Raw genomic sequence first — 23929 nt, 5'->3', positions numbered from 1 at the left:
AGTTCAGTCACTTCCTTCCCAGTGAATATGCACACTTACAGACATGCGTGCAGACACATATAGACACATACACACACGTACAGACACACATGCAGACATAGACACATAAATACGTACAGACACACGTACAGACACATAAACACACGTACAGACACACGTACAGACACACATACACACACGTACAGACACACATACACACACGTACAGACACACATACACACACGTACAGACACACATACACACACGTACAGACACACATACAGGCACACAGACACATAAACACATACAGACACACAAACACGTGCAGACGCACTCAGACACACACAAATGCATGCAGCTTGTTCAGCGGGTTTGGATGAGCTCAGACCTGTAGCTCACGCTTCCTCGCTTTTTCTTCTCCTTTCCTTTCCTTCTTTTGCTTTCTGTCTGTCTGTATCTCTCTCTGTCTCTCTCTCTTTGGGGTGTTGTGCAGACAGGCCCAGGCCTGTGCCAAGTCCACCGCATCATTCTCTTGCTCCTCTGCGGCATTACTTCCTGCCAGTCATGGCAGCGAGTGCAGCAGTTCTGGTCTCCAAATGGCAGGCTCCACCTCACCGCTGCCAATACTCACATATCCCTGTGGGCCTGGGGGCGGAGACCTTGGGCAGAGTCTCAGGGGCTGTCACTCAGCCTCAGCTCCGTCTCCCAGCTCTGTTGCCTGTCAAGAAACCGCTTCGCTACAGGTGTTTCAGGTGTTTGTGCTAGAGCACGCACACCTAGGAGCATAGAATGGAATAGATCTGTTCAGTCAGACCACCAGTTGACAGGCCAGCGTGTTGCGTGAGTTGATTTGTACACACAACCACATTCCAAGTTTTTTCCCCATACTGTCATAAAGCTTGAGATTCTCAGTATGCCCTGCACTTGTAAAGTTACATGTCCTGTCCATTACATGTAAGGTCCCTTTTGCCTGTCCTGTGGTTGTAGCTGTGGGGTGACATGGTGCAGGGTGCTGTAGTGCAGGCTTCGGTGTGGGCTGCACACACTCACTCCCTCTCTACTGCACTCCATGTGGTCTTTTCTAATAAATGGTTGCCTTGTGTGTGCATGTGCATGCATATGTGAGAGAGTGCGTGAGAGAGGTGCACCATGCTTGTAGCATCGCAGTGTGCATGCTATGTCGTATGTGTGTGTGGGTGTGTGTGTGTGTGTGTGTGTGTGTGGGTGTGTGTGTGTGTGTGTGTGTGTGTGTGTGTGTGTGTGTGTGTGTGTGTACATGGCGAGGCTTTATTACCTTCCTCTCTATTGACTTGACTGCGTTTATCGTTACCGTGGGGCTTCTCTGTTCTCCTCCTGTTCTTCCTCCTTGTGTGCACACATACATGCATACTTATGCACTGAAAGCTAGTGGTGTGTGTTTTTTAGCTTTGCCCTTATCCTATAGCAGCGTACCTGCTTAAGTGGCAGCAGTTCAAAACAAAAGCGCTGTAACATAAACTGCCAAGTCCTCCAGCATGGTCACTCTGAGAAGAGCACAAACACTCACACATGCTCTTACATGGTGTGGGTGTGTGTGTGTGTGTGTGTGTGTGTGCGTGCGTGTGTGCGTTTTTCTAACCACTTACCTGTGGTTACTTCCTGCATGCACTTACAGCATGTGTGTTTGTGTCTGTCAGGAGGATGTTACCTTTAACTTTAATTTTAGAGCAGAAGTTGAGCGGTTGATGGAGGAAATGATACAGGTGCTGTTAACACCTCTTTAGCACTGATCTGAGCTCAGCCTTAAACACCGCAAACTCACAGTAGCTTGCTCAGCAGGAACTACAGCACTGATATGGGTTTTACATTTCAGGCATACAGGAGTTTCCAGAGAATATTAAGAACTGCAAAGTCTTGGCCATTGTTGAAGCAAGTGTGAATCCAATTTCTAAGTAAGTGTCCTTTCTTCTCTTCTGCATGTAAGCAGTTAAATGACATTTAAAGTGCCGGGGTGGGGGTGTTCAAGGCACTATTGAAGTCATCATAGATACCTGGGGAGGCTGATTCTTAGCCCCACAAAGAGCATACATAAAAATACAGAGTAAACCTTTACTGCTTTAGTCCATGACATGCAGAATCAGCAGCTGCAAATGGTTTGAACCAGATTTAATATGACCCAGATGGATTGGACCAGACATAATCTGCTGGGAATATTGCCATACATACTTGTTAAATGCATCTACATTTTTCTGTATCACAAAAAAGTACTTTATATGGTTTAGATGGAATGGAGTTATGGGCTATGCCTGCTAAGTACACCTGTTTGTGTGCACGTGCGTGCATGCATGTGTTTGTTTGTGTGTGCGTTTGCGCGTGCTTTTGTGCGTGCCTGTGTGTGTGTGTGTGTGTGTGTGCGCGCGTGCCTGTGCGTGTGCGCGTGCCTGTGTGTGTGCGTACATGCCTGTGTGTGTTTGTGTGTTTCCGTGTGCATGTTTTGCGTGCACGGGCGTGCGTCTGTGTGTATCTGTGTGTGTGTGTGTATACCTGTGTGTGTGTGCGCGTGTGTGTGCATCCATGTGTGTTTGTGTTTGTGTGTCCGTGCGTGCCTATCTGTGTGTTCACTCTACAGGCTCCCAGAAGGTTTCACGCAGCTCCTCAGCCTGACTCAGCTCTACCTGAATGACGCTTTCCTTGAATTTCTGCCAGCTAGTTTCGGCAGGTCAGACATGCGTGTGGGCACACAATCACAGACATACAATTGATGGTAACTGGTAAATCAATCGATTGATAAAATAATGCTATTCTCAGCCCTATCTCTTGAAGAGGGCAGGAGGATCCAGCTCTTGTTTGAGAGCTGCACGTCTGGCTGCACTCTGTTAACCAGCGGTGAGGTGGTTGATGCTATGCTGTCATTTCCTAGAATGCCTCATCCACCCACGAGTTTTCATGTGAGCTACCAGCCTATCAAGAAGTCACCTTTCAGAGGCTCTTAGGCCAGCACCCAGGGAGTGTCTGTGGGAGTTTGAATGAATGTGTCAGTGTGTGAGGGTGTGAGGGAGTATGTGGGGGTGTGTGAGGGTATGTGGTTATGTGTGGGAGGTTGGAGAAGTGTGTGTGTGTGTGTGTGGGGGGGGTAAGTAGGGGAATGTGGGAGATATATGGGAACATGTGGGGGTGTGATAGGGTAAGTAGGGCAGGCGGTCTGTCGTTTGCACTTGTTTGCACTCCTGTGTGGACATGAATACACACGTGCACACAGATGTGTGCATATGCATGTAAGATTAAATCTCCATATGCATGTAAGATTAAATCATCACCATATGATTGCAGCACACACACACATACACATTGGAGTTAGTGTAGGAGTGTTAACTTTGAATCAAGGCTGTGTCTTGGTTTTGGCTGTATGTATGTGGTTTTGATGGAGGGTTGTTTGGAAGGGTCTTGGACAAGATTAAAGAAGCATTCAGTTGGCTGTACATTAATAGTAAGATGTTTGTCAGCTCTGTTGTTGATCTTGTCAGTTTATACTGCGTGAGAGCATATTTTCAAAAGCTGTGGAGAAAGCTGATGCCTCATGTGTCAGCAGTGTTCTGTATTACAGAAAGAAATTACACCCCCTAGGCTGTTGCTGCTTCATTTCTACACAAAGTAAATGTTTTAGAAATGACACATGTTTCAAAAATGACATTGATGGTTCAGAAATGACATTGATTTAATTCCTGGTTTGTCTGTTTGCTTGCACTTTCTCTCCCTCTCCTGCATTCTTCAGGCTGACCAAACTGCAGATTCTCGAGCTGCGAGAGAACCAGCTGAAGATGCTGCCCAAGTAAGTGTGTGTGTGAAGCTACTGTCGCCTAAAACCTGGAAATAAAGACTGCTCTTAGAGATATGTCTGAGATATTAAAGACTGCTCTTAGATCCTATGAGATATGGGGAGAGAACCTCACCTCTCACCTGGAAGGCGTGCTTTTATTTAGCATCTTTTTTATCTTTCTAACTCTTCCTTCCTCTCCTGCTCTTACATCTTCTCTCTCTTTCTGCAGTCTTGTGCCTTAGATAAGATCTAAATTCTTGCTGTGACAAGTTTTAGAATCCTGTTACTGTTCTATTATATGAGGGCCATGTGTGAGTGTGAGTGTTCTATTATGTGAGTGTTCTATTATATGAGTGTTCTATTATATGAGGGCCATGTGTGTGTGTGTGAGCGTGCGTGCGTGTGTGTTTGAGAGTGGGAGTGTGCTCCATGTGCGTGAGCGGGAGTGGGCGTGCATTTCTGAGCGTGTGAGAGAGCCGGAGTGCACACCGTGTGTGTGAGTGGGAGTGTGTGGCATGTCCATGAGCATTTAGTGTGTGTGAGAATTAGTGTGCTCCGTGCGCACGCGCGCGCGCGCGTGTGTGTGTGTGTGTGTGTGTGTGTGTGTGTGTGTGTGTGTGTGTAAAAGCTGCTGAGGGTGCAGGTGACTGCTGCCTGTCTGTATGGCATGGTGGCTCAGGCAGCATCACGGCTGTGAGCAGAGAGCAGACAGACATAGCTGTAACTTGTGGCAGAGTTGTGCCACAGGAACGAGACTAACCTTAAACAAGTAAAGCTGAATGTGGGTAAAATTGGTTAGGTCTTGTGTTTAGATTGCGGCTAGTTTTGTGTATGTGACGTCAGTTTGGAGAGTTGACTGTAGTGTGGAAAGTGTTTTTGATTGAAGAGAATGTAGGGTGATGCGCTGGAACTTCATCAGAAGGACACACTTGGAGAACAGATGGCCCATGGAGGGCTTGCACATTTTACTGTCTGATCCATAATGGTTTCTCCCCTTTTAAATTAACATTTTACATAATTTCTGATGTTTATTTCACATTAGGGCTGTTTGTCGTTGGAAGTGATGACATATCTTCCCTTAATAATTTTTCCAGTGTTGGCCCTCACAGTATGACTGCTCAGAAAGCAGCAGCGTGACAGGCTTATCTCGCTCACTGTGTCAGTGGCCTGACCAGTCTCACACATTCTTGCTGAGCTTAGCGAGTTCAGGCTCCCCGGTAGGCCTGCCAGCAGTGAGTCCCTCCCCAAGCCCTGTGTTTGTGGGGACCGCCCCCTCCCTTAGCCCTGTGTTTGTGGGGACCGCCCCCTCCCTTAGCCCTGTGTTTGTGGGGACCGCCCCCTCCCCAAGCCCTGTGTTTGTGGGGACCGCCCCCTCCCCAAGCCCTGTTTGTGGAGACCGCCCCCTCCCCAAGCCCTGTGTTTGTGGGGACTGCCCCCTCCCCAAGCCCTGTGTTTGTGGGGACCGCCCCCTCCCTTAGCCCTGTGTTTGTGGGGACCGCCCCCTCCCCGAGCCCTGTGTTTGTAGGGACCGCCCCCTCCCCGAGCCCTGTGTTTGTAGGGACCGCCCCCTCCCCGAGCCCTGTGTTTGTAGGGACCGCCTCCTCCCTTAGCCCTGTGTTTGTGGAGACCGCCCCCTCCCTTAGCCCTGTGTTTGTGGGGACCACCCCCTCCCCAAGCCCTGTGTTTGTGGGGACCGCCCCCCCTCCCTTAGCCCTGTGTTTGTGGGGACCGCCCCCCCTCCCTTAGCCCTGTGTTTTTGGGTACTGCCCCTTCGTCAAGCCCTGTTTGTGGGGACTGCCCCCTCCTAGAGCCATGTGTTTGTGGGGACCGCCTCCACCCTGAGCCCTGTGTTTGTGAGGATCGCCCTCTCCCCTAACCCCTGGCCAGGAGCATGCTAGTCTTCCTTTTCCCAGCATGCACTGCTTCGACTATTGCCACTTCCATGTGGAACTTTGGAGTGCCCAAACTCATCCAGACCTCAGCATATAACGGAGCCAGTTCCCGCCAGGCAGGCTAAACGCTAAACGCCCAGCAACCAAATGGCCTGCCTCACCCAGAAAACCTGGAGATTGGAAACACACAACACCCTGAACATGGGAGTGATTGCACACACGGCGCTGGAGTGAAGGGGGTGGTGTCCCTGTCAACACGGACATCTGGAGTTGGGACCGTGTAGGAGATCCCTGCCAAACTCATCTTTTTGGAAAGGTTTTGAGTGCCAGGGCTGTACAGAATATCGCCCTACACACCAGTGGTGTTGGATAAGCTGCAAGACAGAAAAATGCAGCTCAGCTCACATTTAAGCTTCAGAAAATTAGCACACTGCATTAAAGGCTCTGAGGACAAGGTATCTTATCTGCACTGAAACCGCATCCTTGGCATGTGAGACTGCTCTGCCTTTTTTGCTAATTACAAATGAAAATAAAACAAAGCTGTTCCATAAACAGTATGCTCTTGGTATGAGCGAGTAGTTGATTCATTTGACTGTTTCCAGTCAGCTCTCCAGAAGCAGCTACATAAGTCGATGGATTAAAAGTTTAAATAATGAATGTGAATTTTAAGCAAATGAAATGTTGCAATTATCAACATTTGCTTTTTGGTCAATAAAACGGCTTAAACCACTTGATTTAAAAGTAGTGATTCTCTCTAGTAGTGAGTTCACCACTGAATAATGTATTTAAATCAGTGGCTTCCCTTGTAGCAGTGCTGCTGTGCTCTTCACAGTGCCCGCTCCACTCCCGGAACGCAGCCTCCAGTCTGGGCTGCGCGCCGCACGCCGTAGCGCGGTTTGGATGGCCTGGCACGTCAGCAGAATGACCCCTGATATGAATCGTCCCCTGCCGTGCTTGGGAACGCTCGTCACGCTGTGGCGTTTTTGTTTACGCAAGAAACAGTGGCCGAAGAATAGCGGAGGGTTCTTCAGACAAGCCCAGTAGGCGTCCCACCACCAGCCGAAACACGGTGGTCCAGCGGTCTGTCCAGCCATCGGGGCGCATGTGTGCCACGTGAGGTGGGAGGGGTCCATATGGGGAACAAGCTAACACTGAAGCACGCGTCTCCTACCCTCCCATAAAAGGACAGGTGAAAGACAGAGAGGTCATTGCTACTGATGTAGTAAAAAAATGTGGTGTTTGCAAGTTCTTACCCCAGGGATGCGTGTGTGTGCGTGTGCGCGTACGTGTGTGCGTGTGTGCGTGCGTGTACATGTGTGTGTGATAGAGCAGCCGTGGATGTATTGTGTGTAGTGTTACATGCCTTTATAAGCTTTAGCTGTTCAGTGAATCAGTGTTTCAAACACATACTCTGTGTGTGTGTGTGTGTGTGTGTGTGTGTGTGTGTGTGTGTGCGTGTGCGTGTGTGTGTGTGTGCGTGTGTGCGTGCGTGTACATGTGTGTGTGATAGAGCAGCCGTGGATGTATTGTGTGTAGTGTTACATGCCTTTATAAGCTTTAGCTGTTCAGTGAATCAGTGTTTCAAACACATACTCTGTGTGTGTGTGTGTGTGTGTGTGTGTGTGTGTGTGCGTGTGCGTGTGTGTGTGTGCGTGTGTGCGTGCGTGTACATGTGTGTGTGATAGAGCAGCCGTGGATGTATTGTGTGTAGTGTTACATGCCTTTATAAGCTTTAGCTGTTCAGTGAATCAGTGTTTCAAACACATACTCTGTGTGTGTGTGTGTGTGTGTGTGTGTGTGTGTGTGTGTGTGTGTTTACGCATTGTGATGGCAGGCATTGTAGACCCTTAATCAGAATGTGCTCATTACCTCAAACTAGAATATCTAATGCTGTAGTTGATCTTGGATTTAAAGTGTTGGCTGTAACGCACCAAATGTAATGGCTAAATTCTGTGTGTGTGTTTCCAGAAGCATGCATAAACTGACACAGCTGGAACGTTTGGATCTGGGGAGTAATGAGTTCACAGAAGTGGTCAGTGTCCTCCCTGCCTCTTTTATTTATCTTAACTCTCTCTCTCTCCCTCTCTTCGACTCTTCTCTCCCTCTCTCTCATACATCTCATCCTATGTTCATCCTATGTAACGTTGTTCCACACTCTTAATGGATCAATGGAAATCTTTAAGCCTTTAAAGTAAGTCATTTTTGGAGTATATGGACTTCGGAGTTCTTAGTGCTTTTAGTGCTTTATTTAGTGACTGTTCTGTCCCTCTGTCCCTCCCTGTAGCCTGAGGTTTTGGAGCAGCTTACAGGAATCAAAGAGCTGTGGATCGATGGCAACAAGCTCACGCTTTTACCCGGGGTAAGAGAACCATCCCCTTTCTCCTTTTACCCGGGGTAAGAGAACCATCCCCTTTCTCCTTTTACCTGGGGTAAGAGAACCATCCCCTTTCTCCTTTCACCCGGGGTAAGAGAACCATCCCCTTTCTCCTTTCACCCGGGGTAAGAGAACCATCCCCTTTCTCCTTTCACCCGGGGTAAGAGAACCATCCCCTTCTCCTTTTACCCGGGGTAAGAGAACTATCCCCTTCTCCTTTTACCCGGGGGTAAGAGAACCATCCTCTTCTCCTTTTACCCGGGGTAAGAGAACCATCCCCTTTCTCCTTTTACCCGGGGGTAAGAGAACCATCCCCTTTCTCCTTTCACCCGGGGTAAGAGAACCATCCCCTTTCTCCTTTCACCCGGGGTAAGAGAACCATCCCTTCTCCTTTCACCCGGGGTAAGAGAACCATCCCTTCTCCTCGCCCACCTAATGCCCCCCCTCCCACCCCCTCACCACTTCCTAATGCAGAGGAATGAAATCTCTGGCCTCTGTTTACTGGGACTGTGCCAGTCATAGCCCTCACCAGCTGCTGCCTTTGCACTCGCTCATGAATTTCACTGCAGTCCAGAGTTACTGGATGTAAAATGCACCAACCCCTCCACTAAAGCGCAAGCTCATTTCTTAGTTGTACCCCTACCCCTTTCTGAATGTCCATTTTGCCCCTGGGAACTGAATTGCAAGGAATAGTGGAAATCTTATGAACTCTACGAACTGGGACAACCCTTCAAGGACATGTTACGTAGTCAGCTGTCTTCAATTTCACGTGTGAGTCGGTCACTAAAAAACAAGAACACTGCTTCATTACTAGACTACTGGTGTTCTGTAGGGTTAAAGTTCTAAAACAAGAACACTGCTTCATTACTAGACTACTAGTGTTCTGTAGGGTTAAAGTTCTAAAACAAGAACACTGCTTCATTACTAGACTACTAGTGTTCTGTAGGGTTAAAGTTCTAAAACAAGAACACTGCTTCATTACTAGACTACTAGTGTTCTGTAGGGTTAAAGTTCTAAAACGGAACACTGCTTCATTACTAGACTACTAGTGTTCTGTAGGGTTAAAGTTCTAAAACAAGAACACTGCTTCATTACTAGACTACTAGTGTTCTGTAGGGTTAAAGTTCTAAAACGGAACACTGCTTCATTACTAGACTACTAGTGTTCTGTAGGGTTAAAGTTCTAAAACGGAACACTGCTTCATTACTAGACTACTAGTGTTCTGTAGGGTTAAAGTTCTAAAACGGAACACTGCTTCATTACTAGACTACTGGTGTTCTGTAGGGTTAAAGTTCTAAAACAAGAACACTGCTTCATTACTAGACTACTAGTGTTCTGTAGGGTTAAAGTTCTAAAACAAGAACACTGCTTCATTACTAGACTACTAGTGTTCTGTAGGGTTAAAGTTCTAAAACGGAACACTGCTTCATTACTAGACTACTGGTGTTCTGTAGGGTTAAAGTTCTAAAACAAGAACACTGCTTCATTACTAGACTACTAGTGTTCTGTAGGGTTAAAGTTCTAAAACAAGAACACTGCTTCATTACTAGACTACTAGTGTTCTGTAGGGTTAAAGTTCTAAAACAAGAACACTGCTTCATTACTAGACTACTAGTGTTCTGTAGGGTTAAAGTTCTAAAACGGAACACTGCTTCATTACTAGACTACTAGTGTTCTGTAGGGTTAAAGTTCTAAAACAAGAACACTGCTTCATTACTAGACTACTAGTGTTCTGTAGGGTTAAAGTTCTAAAACAAGAACACTGCTTCATTACTAGACTACTAGTGTTCTGTGCACTGATATTAGAGGAGCAGTGAAGTTCACCAATCTTTCTGAAGGCTACATTTTGGGCATCATATGCCTTCAAAAAGGACTACCAAGTCAAAAGAAAACGTTTACATTCAAGTGATTTTTATTTTTTTTAATTAAAAAATTAAAATTAAAAAGGTTTGTCAGTATAGGCAATGGAAATGGAGATTGTCAGTAAACTCCTATCTTAAACATTACAAACGTAGCGTCAATCCGCAAACATTTTTAAATGGTAAAGCAATTTTCGTGGGAAAAAAATCACTTTAATGAAAACCGGACCAATGTCTACCTGCAGGGCTGTCATGCACAAATCAGCAATAACAATGTAATACTAGAAAGCTACCGCGTCATCTGCATTCTACTAGTGTTTTTTTTGGTTTATTTTGTTATGTTGTCATGTTTATTATGTAGAAAAGGACCATAATACACTGAAACAACATTAATACAATGGTTATCAGAAATGTTATATCTTTATTAATGGGAGAATACATTTGTGGGTTTCTTTGGTCGCTTGCAGTGATTTCTCAAGGCTTTCTGAGAAATTTCTCCATTTGGAGTGGGCTTCTGGAAAACCTCTAACACTTTGCCCTAACACTTTGCCCTAACACTTTGCCCTAACACTTTGCCCTAACACTTTGCCCTAACACTTTGCCCTAACACTTTGCCCTAACACTTTGCCCTAACACTTTGCCCTGTTGGATTAGGATGTAGCACATCAGTGACAATCTTTGAGCAAAAAAAGACAAAAATGTGTAGATTAAAAAATGCTGTAAATGTTGAGTGCAAACACATCTGAAGCGAGTCGGAAACCTTCACCACATCCAGTCCTGCAGATTGGTGGGTGTGGGTGTGAGTGTGTGTATGTGTGTGTATGTGTGTGTGTGTATGTGTGTGTGTGTGTGTGTGTGTGTGTGTGTGTGTGTGTGTGTGTGTGTGTGTGTGTGTGTGTGTGTGTGTGTGTGTGTGTGTGTGTGTGTGTGTGTGTGTGTGTGTGTGTGTGCTTTCCTGCTCCTCTGGAAATAAATGTTTTCCTTATTATTACCCTTTTATTTTGTTATTTATATTCTTTAATGGCATGCCCAGGAGAGCAGTTAACACTGCCCAGATTAGTCTCTCTCACGCGCACACACACACACACACACACAGACCTGTGTATGGACACACATATATACACACACCCAATGCTCATGTTGTTCCTTTGTCTCTGTCCCCTTCTCTCTCTCTCTCTCTCTCTCTCTCTCTCTCTCTCTCTCTCTCTCTCTCTCTCTCTCTCTTTCTACCGAGTTCTGCTGTAATGCGTGTGTGTGTTTTGCAGGTGATCGGCTCCCTGAAGCAGCTGACGTATCTGGACGTGTCTAAAAACACTGTGGAGACGGTGGATGAGAAGATATCAGGCTGTGAGAACCTGCAGGACCTGCTGCTGTCCAGCAATGCCCTCACACAGCTGCCCAACTCCATAGGTACGCACGCACATCCACATGCACTCATTGAACTCATATCGCACAGAAAGCTGCTTTAAGTAGTGAAGGTGGCTGATCTTGGCAGACTGGGACTGAGTCGCTACTACGCCTTTTTTGCATGTCCACTGAGGGCTACATTCAGAGAATCGCACTACAAATTAGTTTTCCCAAATCAATTTTCCTACCCTCAGAAACATATTGATAGCAGTATTGCATTATCTGTTGTACTAAATGTGTGGGGGTTTTGGAAGCAACTTTCAAGAAAACCAGCATGAGGGAATGTCGATATCTGTCTGGATCTTTGCCAGCGATTCCCTGAAAATTCTCTTTCTCTCTTGCTTTCGCCCCCTTCTCTTTCTGCAGGCTCCCTGAAGAAACTGACCGCCCTGAAAGTGGATGAGAACCAGCTCCTGCAGCTGCCAGACTCCATTGGCGGGTGAGTGGCGTGTTCCATCAATCGGCGGGTCTCTGGGGAGCAGCCTGCCTGTGGCCTCTCTCCTATCCAATCCTCTCGGCAGGCTGGAGGCGCCATGCGCTGCCGATGAGGAAAGGGATTTCCAGCTCAGCTCGCAAACACACAGCACTGTACAGGGAAAGCCCTTGTCCGTATGGACTCGTGGAAACGGATTACCAGAGTGTGTGTTTGTGACGGGGGAAGAACCTCTATTCTCTCCCAAAACTTTGTGCCACAGCTGGTGCACCATGCCATCCACAACTGTAGATGTTTCCATACATGCCCATAAGCAGGTAGGTTGGCTTCCCTTGTTGGGGAATAGGAAAATCTGTTTGGTGGGATTAGTAATATATGATAATGGAGAATCTGCTTTAATCCCAGCCAGGATTACTGGTTAATTAATGGTTAATATTCGATTTTGTTAATTTGTTTCGCCGTGTCCTCTGAGCTGGACATACATCTGACATTTTGATGGTGGTGCTTCAATTCACCAGGTTCAGGCTCTGAGAATAAAGATAGAACCCACTTTGTCTCAGTGAAACGTGGGTCTGTAGTGTGAAACGTGTGCACATGTTTGCATTTTTCTCGCTTTCATTCCACGTATTTTCTATAGTCCCCATCAGAGACCTTTGGCACCTTCCTTCTAAATATTGCAGCGTATGTGCATTTTCACTCAGCACTACGCATCTAGGCCTTTTTCTTGAGAAGTCACAGAGAACCGAACCCAGTGCTTTTCTAGGCCATCCAAACCCTTTCTGACCCTCACCTTACACCGTCATCCGCTTATTCCCCATCTGCAGCAACCACATAGCCAATGTTCTCTATACAAGCGCTTCATGACGTTCTATAGTTAAGTACGCCAGGAAATTCTGATCAGTAATGACCTGAAATGTGGCACAGTTTAACCGAGTAACTAACGAATTGTGAGGGTTTCATCTTTACCATGACAGATTTTGGCACTACTTTTGAGTTAGAGAGCAGAAACTGTCTTTCCAGATGCATCTCACTGTGCTGTGACATTCAATGGGAGATTATTCATATATGTTCACAGATCCTTTATAGATTATGTTGAATTCCTGTCAGCAAGAACAGCTGGCTGGCTTCCAGTTTGTTCTTGCGCGCTCGCTTGCTCACTCTCTCTCTTGTTCGCTCACTCTCTCATTCACTCGCTCACTCTCTCTCATTCACTTGCTCACTCCCTCTCATTCACTCGCTCGCTTGCTCTCGTTTGATCGCTCACTCTCTCATTCGCATGCTCTGACTCATTCACTCACTCTCCTTCGCTCAGTCTCGTTTGCATGCTCACTCTCTTGTTCGTTCATTCTCTCACTCGCTCACTCTCCCTTGCTTGCTCTCTCTCGCTCGCTCAACTTACCCAAATTGTCTTACGTTCTCGCTGTCTTTTTTTTTTTTTTTCTCCCCCCCTCTGTCTCACTATCTCACATTCTCTCTTGCTCACTCATGATTTTTGTGGCCCAGATTTTATAAGAAATTGGATTTGAGAAATTCACACACTGAGTATATTCCATGTATGTGCATGTATATTTAGCAGCCAATCTCGATGTGAATAATGGGAGCCAGATTCAGGGGAAATCTGTTTCTCAGTCCTGATCTGTGAGCAGCCAGAGCTGAAACGTTTCCCTCCCCACATTTATCCCATTAGCGCTTCTGTCTAGGGGAGCGTAATTTGCGGTGGCGGTGTCTGGGAAGGTGACCTAGAGCGTTGAAATATATTGTAAGTGTGTATAAATGGACTCTGTGCCATATAAAGGGCCCTCTGATGGATGGTCTGGGTTTTTTTTTTGGTTTTTTTTTTGTGTTAATCTCATGCTTTGTTTTGAAGCTTATGGTAGAGAGGTCAAAGTCCAACTGAGTTCACCAGGGTGTTATAAACAGAACCCTTGAGGCCATAAACTCTTAACAGTGGTTAAGCTTAGCACTAGTGGGGTTTTTTTTCCTTTCATTGTTTCCACTCTCTTTCACTTCCTCTTTCCTACTCACTGTCTTTCTCTCTCCCTCTCTCACACAATAATTTTTTTTCTCTCTCTGTTTTTCTTCAACCCTCCAGGCTCACTGCTCTGGATGAGCTGGACTGCAGCTTCAATGAGATTGAGTATCTGCCCGCTGCCATCGGTCAGTGTGTGAACCTGCATACATTCGCCGCTGACCACAACTTTCTTACCCGGCTGCCTCCAGAGGTTAGCACTGTACACCGTAACGCTGCCTACAGGGGTTAGCGCTGTACACCGTAACGCTGCCTACAGGGGTTAGCGCTGTACACCGTAACGCTGCCTACAGGGGTTAGCGCTGTACACCGTAACGCTGCCTACAGGGGTTAGCGCTGTACACCGTAACGCTGCCTACAGGGGTTAGCGCTGTACACCGTAACGCTGCCTACAGGGGTTAGCGCTGTACACCGTAACGCTGCCTACAGGGGTTAGCGCTGTACACCGTAACGCTGCCTACAGGGGTTAGCGCTGTACACCGTAGCGCTGCCTACAGGGGTTAGCGCTGTACACCGTAACGCTGCCTACAGGGGTTAGCGCTGTACACCGTAACGCTGCCTACAGGGGTTAGCGCTGTACACCGTAGCGCTGCCTACAGGGGTTAGCGCTGTACACTGTAACGCTGCCTACAGGGGTTAGCGCTGTACACCGTAACGCTGCCTACAGGGGTTAGCGCTGTACACCGTAACGCTGCCTACAGGGGTTAGCGCTGTACACCGTAGCGCTGCCTACAGGGGTTAGCGCTGTACACCGTAGCGCTGCCTACAGGGGTTAGCGCTGTACACCGTAGCGCTGCCTACAGGGGTTAGCGCTGTACACCGTAGCGCTGCCTACAGGGGTTAGCGCTGTACACCGTAGCGCTGCCTACAGGGGTTAGCGCTGTACACCGTAACGCTGCCTACAGGGGTTAGCGCTGTACATTGTAACGCTGCCTACAGGGGTTAGCGCTGTACACCGTAACGCTGCCTACAGGGGTTAGCGCTGTACACCGTAGCGCTGCCTACAGGGGTTAGCGCTGTACACCGTAACACTGCACTGTAAAACAGTGCAAGATCCATTTTAGTTCAGCAAATTTGTGAGATACGTATACAGGATATTCCTTTTCAGAAAGTATTCCATTACTCCTATGAGTTTAGCTGCTGATTTTTACATGTAAAGCTTCATTATTCGGTAGTGCTAGCTCAGGTCAGCGTGGGGGAGGGGCTGCCATGGCCTCTTGATCCAGCCCCATCCTCTGCTCAACATGCTAACCGGCATATCCATCCAGATTTCTGATCAAAGCCTGGGGAGTGTACCGAGGTGTCTGTCCTGCTGGTAAAATGTGTGTTTGTGACACAGATGGGATGCTGGAAGAATGCCACTGTGTTGTTCCTTCACTCCAACAAGCTGGAGTGTCTGCCTGAGGAGATGGGTGACATGCAGAAACTCAGAGTCATCAATCTCAGTGACAACAAGTGAGTCACGTGCACGCACGTGCACGCACGCACCACACACACACACGCGCGCACGCACGCACACACACACACGCACGCACGCACATACACACTGTCAACATTTCAACTCTATACTCATATACTCATTTCTCATCTCATTTTTTAAACTTTAGAGGGATATGCTGATCAACTCAGTAGGGTCATTTATGGTGTATATTGACTATTGTGTCTGCAGTAAGTTTGTCAGTACTTCTGGATGGGTCTGGGTTCTGATATAATATATGCTGGCCTCCACATGCTGGTTCCCAAGCATCACTGAGTCCAGCCCTCTATGCTGTACCTTCAGAACTGAAGCCTGTTTATCTCGTGGTTGGCTTATATTGGCCATGCCATTAAAGTTGTTGGGGTGCCAACTGCACTGGAGGTGGAAGTTACTCAGCACATAAGGCAGTTTAATGCTACAGCACGCTTCCTACTGATGGGAAACACCTTTACCTGAGCTGCCTATTGATGTCAGTGTGTCCTCTCTCTGTTTCCAGGCTGAAGAACCTTCCCTATAGTTTCACCAAGCTGACTCAAATGACTGCTATGTGGTTGTCTGAAAATCAGGTAAGCAGGAGACTAAATGACTGAACTAATCTGAACAGTGCACAGCTAAAACCACGCATCTGAACAGTGCACAGCACTCAGCTTTGAGCACCTTGTCTCAAGAGCTGCTCAAAAGTTGACTTAAAACACTCAAAAGTGCGCATACCACACATCTCAGTCTCAACAGTTCAATCTGCTCACTGCACCAGCGCCAGGTGGTGTACGGATAGTGATAGAGTATTCAGGCGGTCACCAGGCACTGTGTGGATGGTAATAGAATCAGCATTTAGTATACTTTTGATAATAGAAATGCCAGGTGATGTGCAGATGGTAACAGAATCACCAGGCAGTGTGTTTAATAGAAATGCCAAACAGGTTGCAAATGGTAACAGAAACATGCAGCAGTGTGTGGGCTGTAGTAGGATTACTGGCTAGTGTGCGGATGGTATTAGGACAACTGGCTAGTGTGTGGATAGTATTAGGATTACTGGCTAGTGTGTGGTTAGTAGTAGGATTACTGGCTAGTGCGTGGATAGTAGTAGGATTAATGGATAGTGCGTTTCCCTGGCCCATTGTAAGGGAGGCAGCACTGCAAGGCTCCCCAGAAGAGTATCCCAGAAGAGTGCCCTCAGAGTACATACAGGGCGTGTCCAAGAAGAGCACCCTCTTCCTGTCCTGTCTGGTCAGTTCCTGTGAAACAAGTCGGACCAGAATGACATTCCTGCATGTGGCTGCGTTTCCTCATGTTCTTGGAAGAGATGTATGGGGGTCATGCCTTTGTGACGTTACACTGCTGTTTTGGTCTTTCCCCCAGGGCATAGTGTTGCACCTGCTATGTTCAGTGCTGATCGGTGCTTTGTGTCTCTCTCTGCAGTCCAAGCCACTCATCCCTCTGCAGAAAGAGGAAGACCCGGAGACACACAAGACCGTGCTCACCAACTACATGTTTCCTCAGCAGACCCGGACAGAGGAATGTGAGTATTCAGCCTTGCAGGCTGTTCTGAGGTCAACGTTGCTGCTCCTCTTGCAGTGGATGAGGTTATGGCCTGGGCTGAGAAAAACTGACTCCACGTCAGTGTAAAAAGCTTTGGCTGCAACCTGCCATGTTACTCCCGATGGCCTGTCTGTGCCATGGGGCGCTCCTGCAGTTCAGGATGTCCTCATGAACCTAATGAGTGGGGACATGTTTAAGAAGATCACAGGCTTTCTAAAGATATGAGTTATTAAAATAGGACCTTTTTATGTAGTAACCTGACAAATAATTGTGTCCATTTTTCTCACATGTAAAAACAAAACACAGAAATATTGCCACAAGCTGGGTCCATGGTGCCTTTTCACACATATTAACATTCTGGCACTTGATGTGATCGCCATTACAGTGATGTGAATATTCTGATAATGCAAGCTAAAATGTCCTGCTTCATCATTTACAATGAAGTTTACAATTGAAAATTGTTTCTAGACTCACTGAAATGATAAAGTGAAAAACCAATGACAAGTTTTGAAAGCTGCATTTGACAAACCAGTTTAGGCTTAAAAAATGGAGGCTTATAAAGAACTTGTTTAATGGTGGGACACACAACATTGTCCTGTTTATACTGAATTTCTTATCCAGAATTTAAACATAAGGAGACTGCTTCATTTCTGGCATTGTAAATACTGTTTTATGTTATACTGCCCCCTATTGGTGAAAATGCACCAAAATTGGCAGGCTACTTCAAAGTCCATAACTGAATGATGCTGTCAAATTTCATGAGGATTACTCAAGGATTTTCTGAATTATGGCTGTTATGATTGAAGAACAACACCATGGAAGGATAGGTTGCCATGTACAGTTTGATGCAATGTAAAAATCTCATTGTGTTTTTGGTAAATATTGACTTTCTTTCACTTTTGAAGACTGGGCAAAGATCCTAGGATTAGTTTGAAAAAGTATTATGCAAATTCTCTCAAAATCTAAAATGTGAACTAAAAATAACTTCTCTGGTCTAGCAGCCATAATTGTTTTTTGATAATTATTTCTGACGATCAAATGGCCATCATTAGCCAATAAATTCTTAGTGGCCATCTTCAGTATCCTTCATCAAGCCCACAGAAGCAGCAGGCCAAACTGCAGCTTCATCCGAACAGCCTTTTCTGCAAGTGATAGTGCATAAAGTGCCACTGACTTAAAATCCTATCCCAAAAATCAATAGTTATAAGTCTTTAAAATTGCATAAAAATTGACGAAGCCATTCAGTAGTTACAGTTGTTTTAAAAGTCCTTATCATGCTTATGTAGACACCTGTTAAAGTAAATAAAGTTCCGCCCCTGGACTATTGATTGGCATAAGACAGCTTTATTATTGACAAATGTCACTTTTTTTTTCTAATTATCTATGTTCAGACTTGAGAATGTTTTGTTATTCAAATTTGCACAAAATCAGCCATGATGGCATTTGATGGGCAGAACTTGGAGTAATTCATCAAAAGCCAAGGATTAAGACACAAAAAGGATTTTTTTTTTCTGTGACTTATGGTTTGAACATTTATGGGATGTTTTAATGTGCCTGTACTTGAGTATAAGGCTTCACACACTCCACCTTTTCCTTGTTTATTGTCTGTTGCCCTTATGGTTTGGTCTGCACAATTCATTTTAGCAGAGAAAATTAATCTTAAGAATCCATCTGAGCAATTACAATAGAGTTCAGCACTATGTACTTAAACCCTAAAAAAATATCATAATCTTCAGAACTAAGGACCACAAATCATGTCATGAATGCGATGGCCTTAATAGAATACTCGCCTGGCAGGTCACTAGTGGAGACCGGTTCCCATGGCAACGCTGGTGTAATGTTAGCTGGCCCCTCCAGCCGTCGTGCGTCACTAAGTGGCTGTTTTTGGGTGAACTGCTCCTCTCCCAGGTGCCTGCACATGCTGTTACAATGCCGCTTACCTGCACCTCCTCGCTGACTCCACCCACACGGTGCCCCGCTCCGTTTTGTGCTTGAATACACAAGCCCTTCCATTGTTAACGGGAACAGCATAGAGAGGCGAACCACAAAGGGAGAGCCTCGCCAAATTCCAGAGGGCAGAGATTAAAAAGTCTGAACCTGTCTCCTAGCAACTCCAAAACTCTTCAGGAAAGGGAACGTCATTTGCTAGCAGAGCCAGGCAGGTTGGCAGGGGATTTGGGGGGCAGAGCTGTTTTCCCAGTCTCTCTCAGTGTTGAGAAGTGGTCGTGAGGCTTCTCTAGACAATAGCATAGACATGGCACTGGAGACAGAAGTGCTGGGTGTTGTGTGCAAGATGAATCTGTTGATTGCTCTGGCAGAACTGGAACCCTGAAGAACATGGTGCTTCTATCTACTGTGTATGAACCCTTTAAATTTGCACCAAGCATGTTTTTCTATGCTCATTATTTTTAAAAAATCAGTTATTCATAAAGGCCATAAAGTCCATATGTCTCATTTATGCATAGAACAGATGACATCACTTAACCTGAGTACATACAGTTGTGTTCAAAATAATAGCAGTCCAACATGACTAACCAGATCAATCACTGTTTTTGGTAGAAATGATATTACTACATGGCAAATAATTTACCAGTAGGTGTAGTAGAGTCATAGAAAACCATCAGACCCAACATTCATGATATGCACGTCCCTGAGTTTGTGTAATTGAATAATTAATTCAAACAGGCATGTTCAAAATAATAGCAGTGTGGAGTTCAATTAGTGAGGTCATTCATTCTGTGAAAAAACAGATGTCAGTCAGGTGGCCTTTATTTAAGGATGAAGCCAACACATGTTGTACATGCATTTCTCTCTGAAAACCTGAGAAAAATGGGTCGTTCCAGACATTGTTCAGAAGAACAGCATACTTTGATTAAAACGTTGATTGGAGAGGGGAAAACATATAAAGAAGTGCAGAAAATGATAGGCTGCTCGGCTAAAATGATCTCCAATGCTTTAAAATGGAAAACAAAACCAGAGAGACGTGGAAGAAAACGGAAGACTACCATTCGAATGGATCGAAGAATAGCCAGAATGGCAAAGACTCAGCCAATGATCAGCTCCAGGGTGATCAAAGACGGTCTGAAGTTACCTGTGAGTACTGTGACAATTAGAAGATGCTTGTGTGAAGCTAATGTATCGGCAAGAAGCCCCCGCAAAGTCCCACTGTTAAAAAAGAGACGTGCTGAAGACGTTAGAATTTGCCCAAGAACACATGGACTGGCCTAAAGAGAAATTGAGAAACATTTTGTGGACTGATGAAAGTAAGATTGTTCTTTTTGGATCCAAGGTTCACAGACAGTTTGTCAGACGACCCCCAAACACTGAATTCAAGCCACAGAACACTCTGAAGACAGTGAAGCATGGTGGTGCAGGCATCATGATATGGGGATGTTTCTCTTACTATGCTGTCAGGCCTATTTATCGCATACCAGGGATCATGGATCAGTTTGCATATATCAAAATACTTGAAGAGGTCATGTTGCCTTATGCTGAAGAGGAAATGCCCTTGAAATGGGTGTTTCAACAAGACAATGACCCCAAACACACCAGTAAGCGAGCAGCATCTTGGTTCCAGACCAACAAAATTAAAGTTATGGAGTAGCCAGCCCAATCCCCGGACCTTAATCTAATCGAAAACCTGTGGGAGGGCATCAAAAATGCTGTTTCTGAGGCAAAACCAAGAAATGCAGAGGAATTGTGGAAAGTTATCAAATTATCCTGGGCTGGAATACCTGTTCACAGGTGCCAGAATTTGGTCAACTCCATGCCACACAGATGTGAAGCAGTTTTCAGAAACAGTGGTTATACAACTAAATATTAGTTTAGTGATTCACAGCGATGCTAAATCCTAAAGATTTTACAGTTTATACAGTAAATATTTGAGTTTGTGAAGAAAAATGTAGACACTGCTATTTTTTTGAACAGCCCAATATTCATTTTTCTTCATTTTCTGTAAAGTAATTAAAAACTTGATACATTTTTCTTAATGTTTTGATTTAGAATATAATGTGCAGTGTTCCTAATGCATGGAAATAAAAACTATTATAAAGATTTTGAGCTTTACTCACCTTTTTAAACACACTGCTATTATTTTGAACACAACTATATAACTAATGTAAAAAAAAAAAAGACTAGAAGCAGTTATAGAGCATGCATATCTACACTTTTTGAATCACTACCTTTTTATGATGTGAGTTTTGACTCTCTGTCTTCCCCCTTTCTGACCCTCCCTCTCCCCATCTTTCTCTCTCTCTCCGTCTTTCTCCCTCAGTTGTGCCTACCTCAGACAGTGAGAGCTTCAACCCCACTCTTTGGGAGGAGCAGAGGAAACAACGGGCCCAGGTGGCATTTGACTGTGACGAGGACGTGAAGGATGAACGCGAGACACCCACACGGGTGAGTGTTCCGTCCCCAGCACACGCCACCCCAGGCCTACATCTGTCAGTTCTACTTTCATTTATACCCCTCATTTTTTTTATTTATACTGAACTATACTTTCTCTCATTTGCTGTCTGTATCTTCAGTTACAGCTCTTCCTCGTCCCTGAGGGGGAGAAAGTCTCGGGTATACTGAGCTATCTAATCCATCGGTGATTATCCCTTAGGGCCTGTAGCCAAAGCGTTAACCTGACACATCCCGTAATGAAACGCATGCAACGTGTACAACTCGGTGCAGGTGCAGCCCGGGCTTGGCCGCACTTCCGGATGCCTTCCAGATGTCTTTCGTGTTGATTCTGACAGTCATCCCAGGCGTGTTACCAGCCTGTACAGGGCTTGTGTTACCTGGTTTGCCTCTGACTGTTCCAGGGAACTGTCATAGTGTGTCCCATTGGAATAATTCATAAGCACCCTGTCACCTGACCAGAAAAACAATTGCAACCTTTTTCACACCCTGCCATTGGGTACGATGCAGAGGGCTTTACAGCCACCATTGGTTTGTAAAGTGTTGTCACTGCAGTCAGATCTCTGTCCTCTGTGTTATATCTCTCTTTTTCTCTCTACCTTGCCCTTATTTTTCCTTCATCTGTCTCTCATTCGCTATTCACACACACACGCCCCTTGTGGTGTTGCATTATGGCTGTCTGGCTAGTTTAAGTTGCTGGAGCCACATGCAGTCACTCAAGCTGTCCTTGTCTGATGGGGCTGAGTGGCCTGTGAGCGACCCCACTGTCAGTCTGGTCACCATGCACCCTAATTCACAACACCTTTCAATGCTCAATTCTAAAAGGTGCAGACAGCACAGCACATGACCATCAACAATGCGCTAAATGAATACCTCAACCCCAAATTCTAATGTGGCCAACAACGAATGTAAGCTAACCAAGAGCAGTTAGCAGCACAGTGGAGCGGCACTGAGAGTACCCCTCTGATGGCTTGTGCATGCGTGCGTGCATACTTGTGCGTATGCGTGCGTGTACGCATGCAGGAAGGGAACCTAAGGCGCTACCCGACCCCGTACCCCGACGAGCTGAAGAACATGGTGAAGACGGCGCAGTCCGTGGCACACCGGCTCAAGGAGGACGAGTCCGCTGACGAGGCGGTCAGCGAGAGGAACCACCTGGGAGTGCAGAGTGTGGGGGTAAAGGTGAGCTCACGTTCATGCCAGCCCCAAATACAGTGATCGCACTGCAGAAGGAAGGCCTGCATTGTGTGTGCACGCGGACTACTTGCTTAAGATGTTTCTCTAGAGTAACACTGTGCTGAAGCTGCAGTCCCACTACCGACTACATGAATGGGCTTCTACTTTTGCAGCAATAGATATAGATCACCTTGATTGATTGTTATTGATGGTTATTAGTGTCTTGAAGATGAATGCTAATGCAAGTAAGCCAGAGTCAGTCTTAATGGAGGTCGAGATCATCGGATGATATTCGGATCCATCATCTGGAGGGTTGATTATGTGAGTAAATTACGCTGTTGGCTCTCTGCTGCCTTCACCAGGTGATTGAAAGTCCTTGCGCCAACGGCAAAGTTCTGGAGGGTGAGGCCGATGCCACGGAGGCCAGCATCCAGAGCAGCACACCCCCTGAGCAGAGAGACGTTCCAGACAGCCACGATCCTGAGAGGGTTCCTGTGCCGGGCTCGGAAAGCACTAGAACCACAGTCCACTATGAGGAAATACCTGAGGTGCCCGTCCATCCCACCAGTGAATGGCTTCAGTCATGAGCTGCGACACTCAGCTGGAGTTTTGCAGAGCCTCACCTGGCTTTTTGACAGTAGTGCAACTGTTGCAGTGTAACAGAGCTTATATGGAAAATATAGTTGAGATTCTTTTTTCACAGTAAATGTTGAAAGTAGAGTAGAGTGAGTAGTTAACACTGAGTTAACACAGTCCAGATGAGAGAACCTTCACCAGTAATTACAGTGCTTACAGGCAGACTGTGTCTGACTTTTATTAATGGCGGTGTGGGTGTTTCTTTAGGTGTGCATTAGCTCCATTTGCTAAATCACTTTGCTTCACCCAGGATTCAGAGGAGCTGTCATCAGAGGAAGAAGAGATGAAGATTGCGGAGATGAGACCTCCACTCATCGAGATCTCCATTAACCAGCCTAAAGTGGTGGCACTCAGCAAGGACAAAAAAGGTGTTATGATATGTGTTCAGCTATGAACACAGAACTCTCTCACCGTGTTTCAGCTATGAACACAGTTAGAACTCTCACCATGTCTCAGCTATGAACACAAAACTCTCACCATGTCTCAGCTATGAAGACAAAGCTATTACCATGTCTCAGCTATGAACACAAAGCTCTTACCATGTCTCAGCTATGAACACAAAGCTCTTACCATGTCTCAGCTATGAACACAAAGCTCTTACCATGTCTCAGCTATGAACACAAAGCTCTCACCATGTCTCAGCTATGATCACAGTTAGAACTCTCTCACCATCTCTCAGCTATGAACACAAAGCTCTTACCATGTCTCAGCTATGAACACAAAGCTCTCACCATGTCTCAGCTATGAACACAGTTAGAACTTTCTCACCATGTCTCAGCTATGAACACAGTTAGAACTCTCTCACCATCTCTCAGCTATGAACACAAAGCTCTCACCATGTCTCAGCTATGAACACAGTTAGAACTCTCTCACCATCTCTCAGCTATGAACACAAAGCTCTCACCATGTCTCAGCTATAAACACAGTT

General features: G+C 45.9%; 1 protein-coding gene across 5 annotated transcripts in view; it reads left to right on the top strand.

Annotated features, from left to right (window-relative positions):
• The window catches only part of erbin (erbb2 interacting protein), a 68524-nt gene that overhangs the window by 29013 nt on the left and 15582 nt on the right, over positions 1–23929 (top strand). For 4 of the 5 annotated variants that reach the window (XM_081702132.1, XM_081702134.1, XM_081702133.1 and 1 more), the window contains 15 exons: positions 1832–1910; positions 2588–2677; positions 3731–3787; positions 7636–7699; positions 7952–8026; positions 11166–11310; positions 11674–11746; positions 13833–13962; positions 15109–15224; positions 15743–15812; positions 16666–16765; positions 21059–21183; positions 22213–22371; positions 22728–22913; positions 23252–23369. In XM_081702132.1, coding sequence (XP_081558258.1) covers positions 1832–1910; positions 2588–2677; positions 3731–3787; positions 7636–7699; positions 7952–8026; positions 11166–11310; positions 11674–11746; positions 13833–13962; positions 15109–15224; positions 15743–15812; positions 16666–16765; positions 21059–21183; positions 22213–22371; positions 22728–22913; positions 23252–23369 — 1587 coding nt within the window. The other variant, XM_081702135.1, reaches the window with a different exon arrangement.

Source organism: Electrophorus electricus, chromosome 19, assembly GCF_041902795.1.
Source record: "Electrophorus electricus isolate QZ-2024a chromosome 19, ASM4190279v1, whole genome shotgun sequence".
Lineage (NCBI taxonomy): Eukaryota > Metazoa > Chordata > Actinopteri > Gymnotiformes > Gymnotidae > Electrophorus > Electrophorus electricus.
Note: the sequence above shows the minus strand (reverse complement) of the source record. Positions and strands in the feature narration are given on the sequence as shown.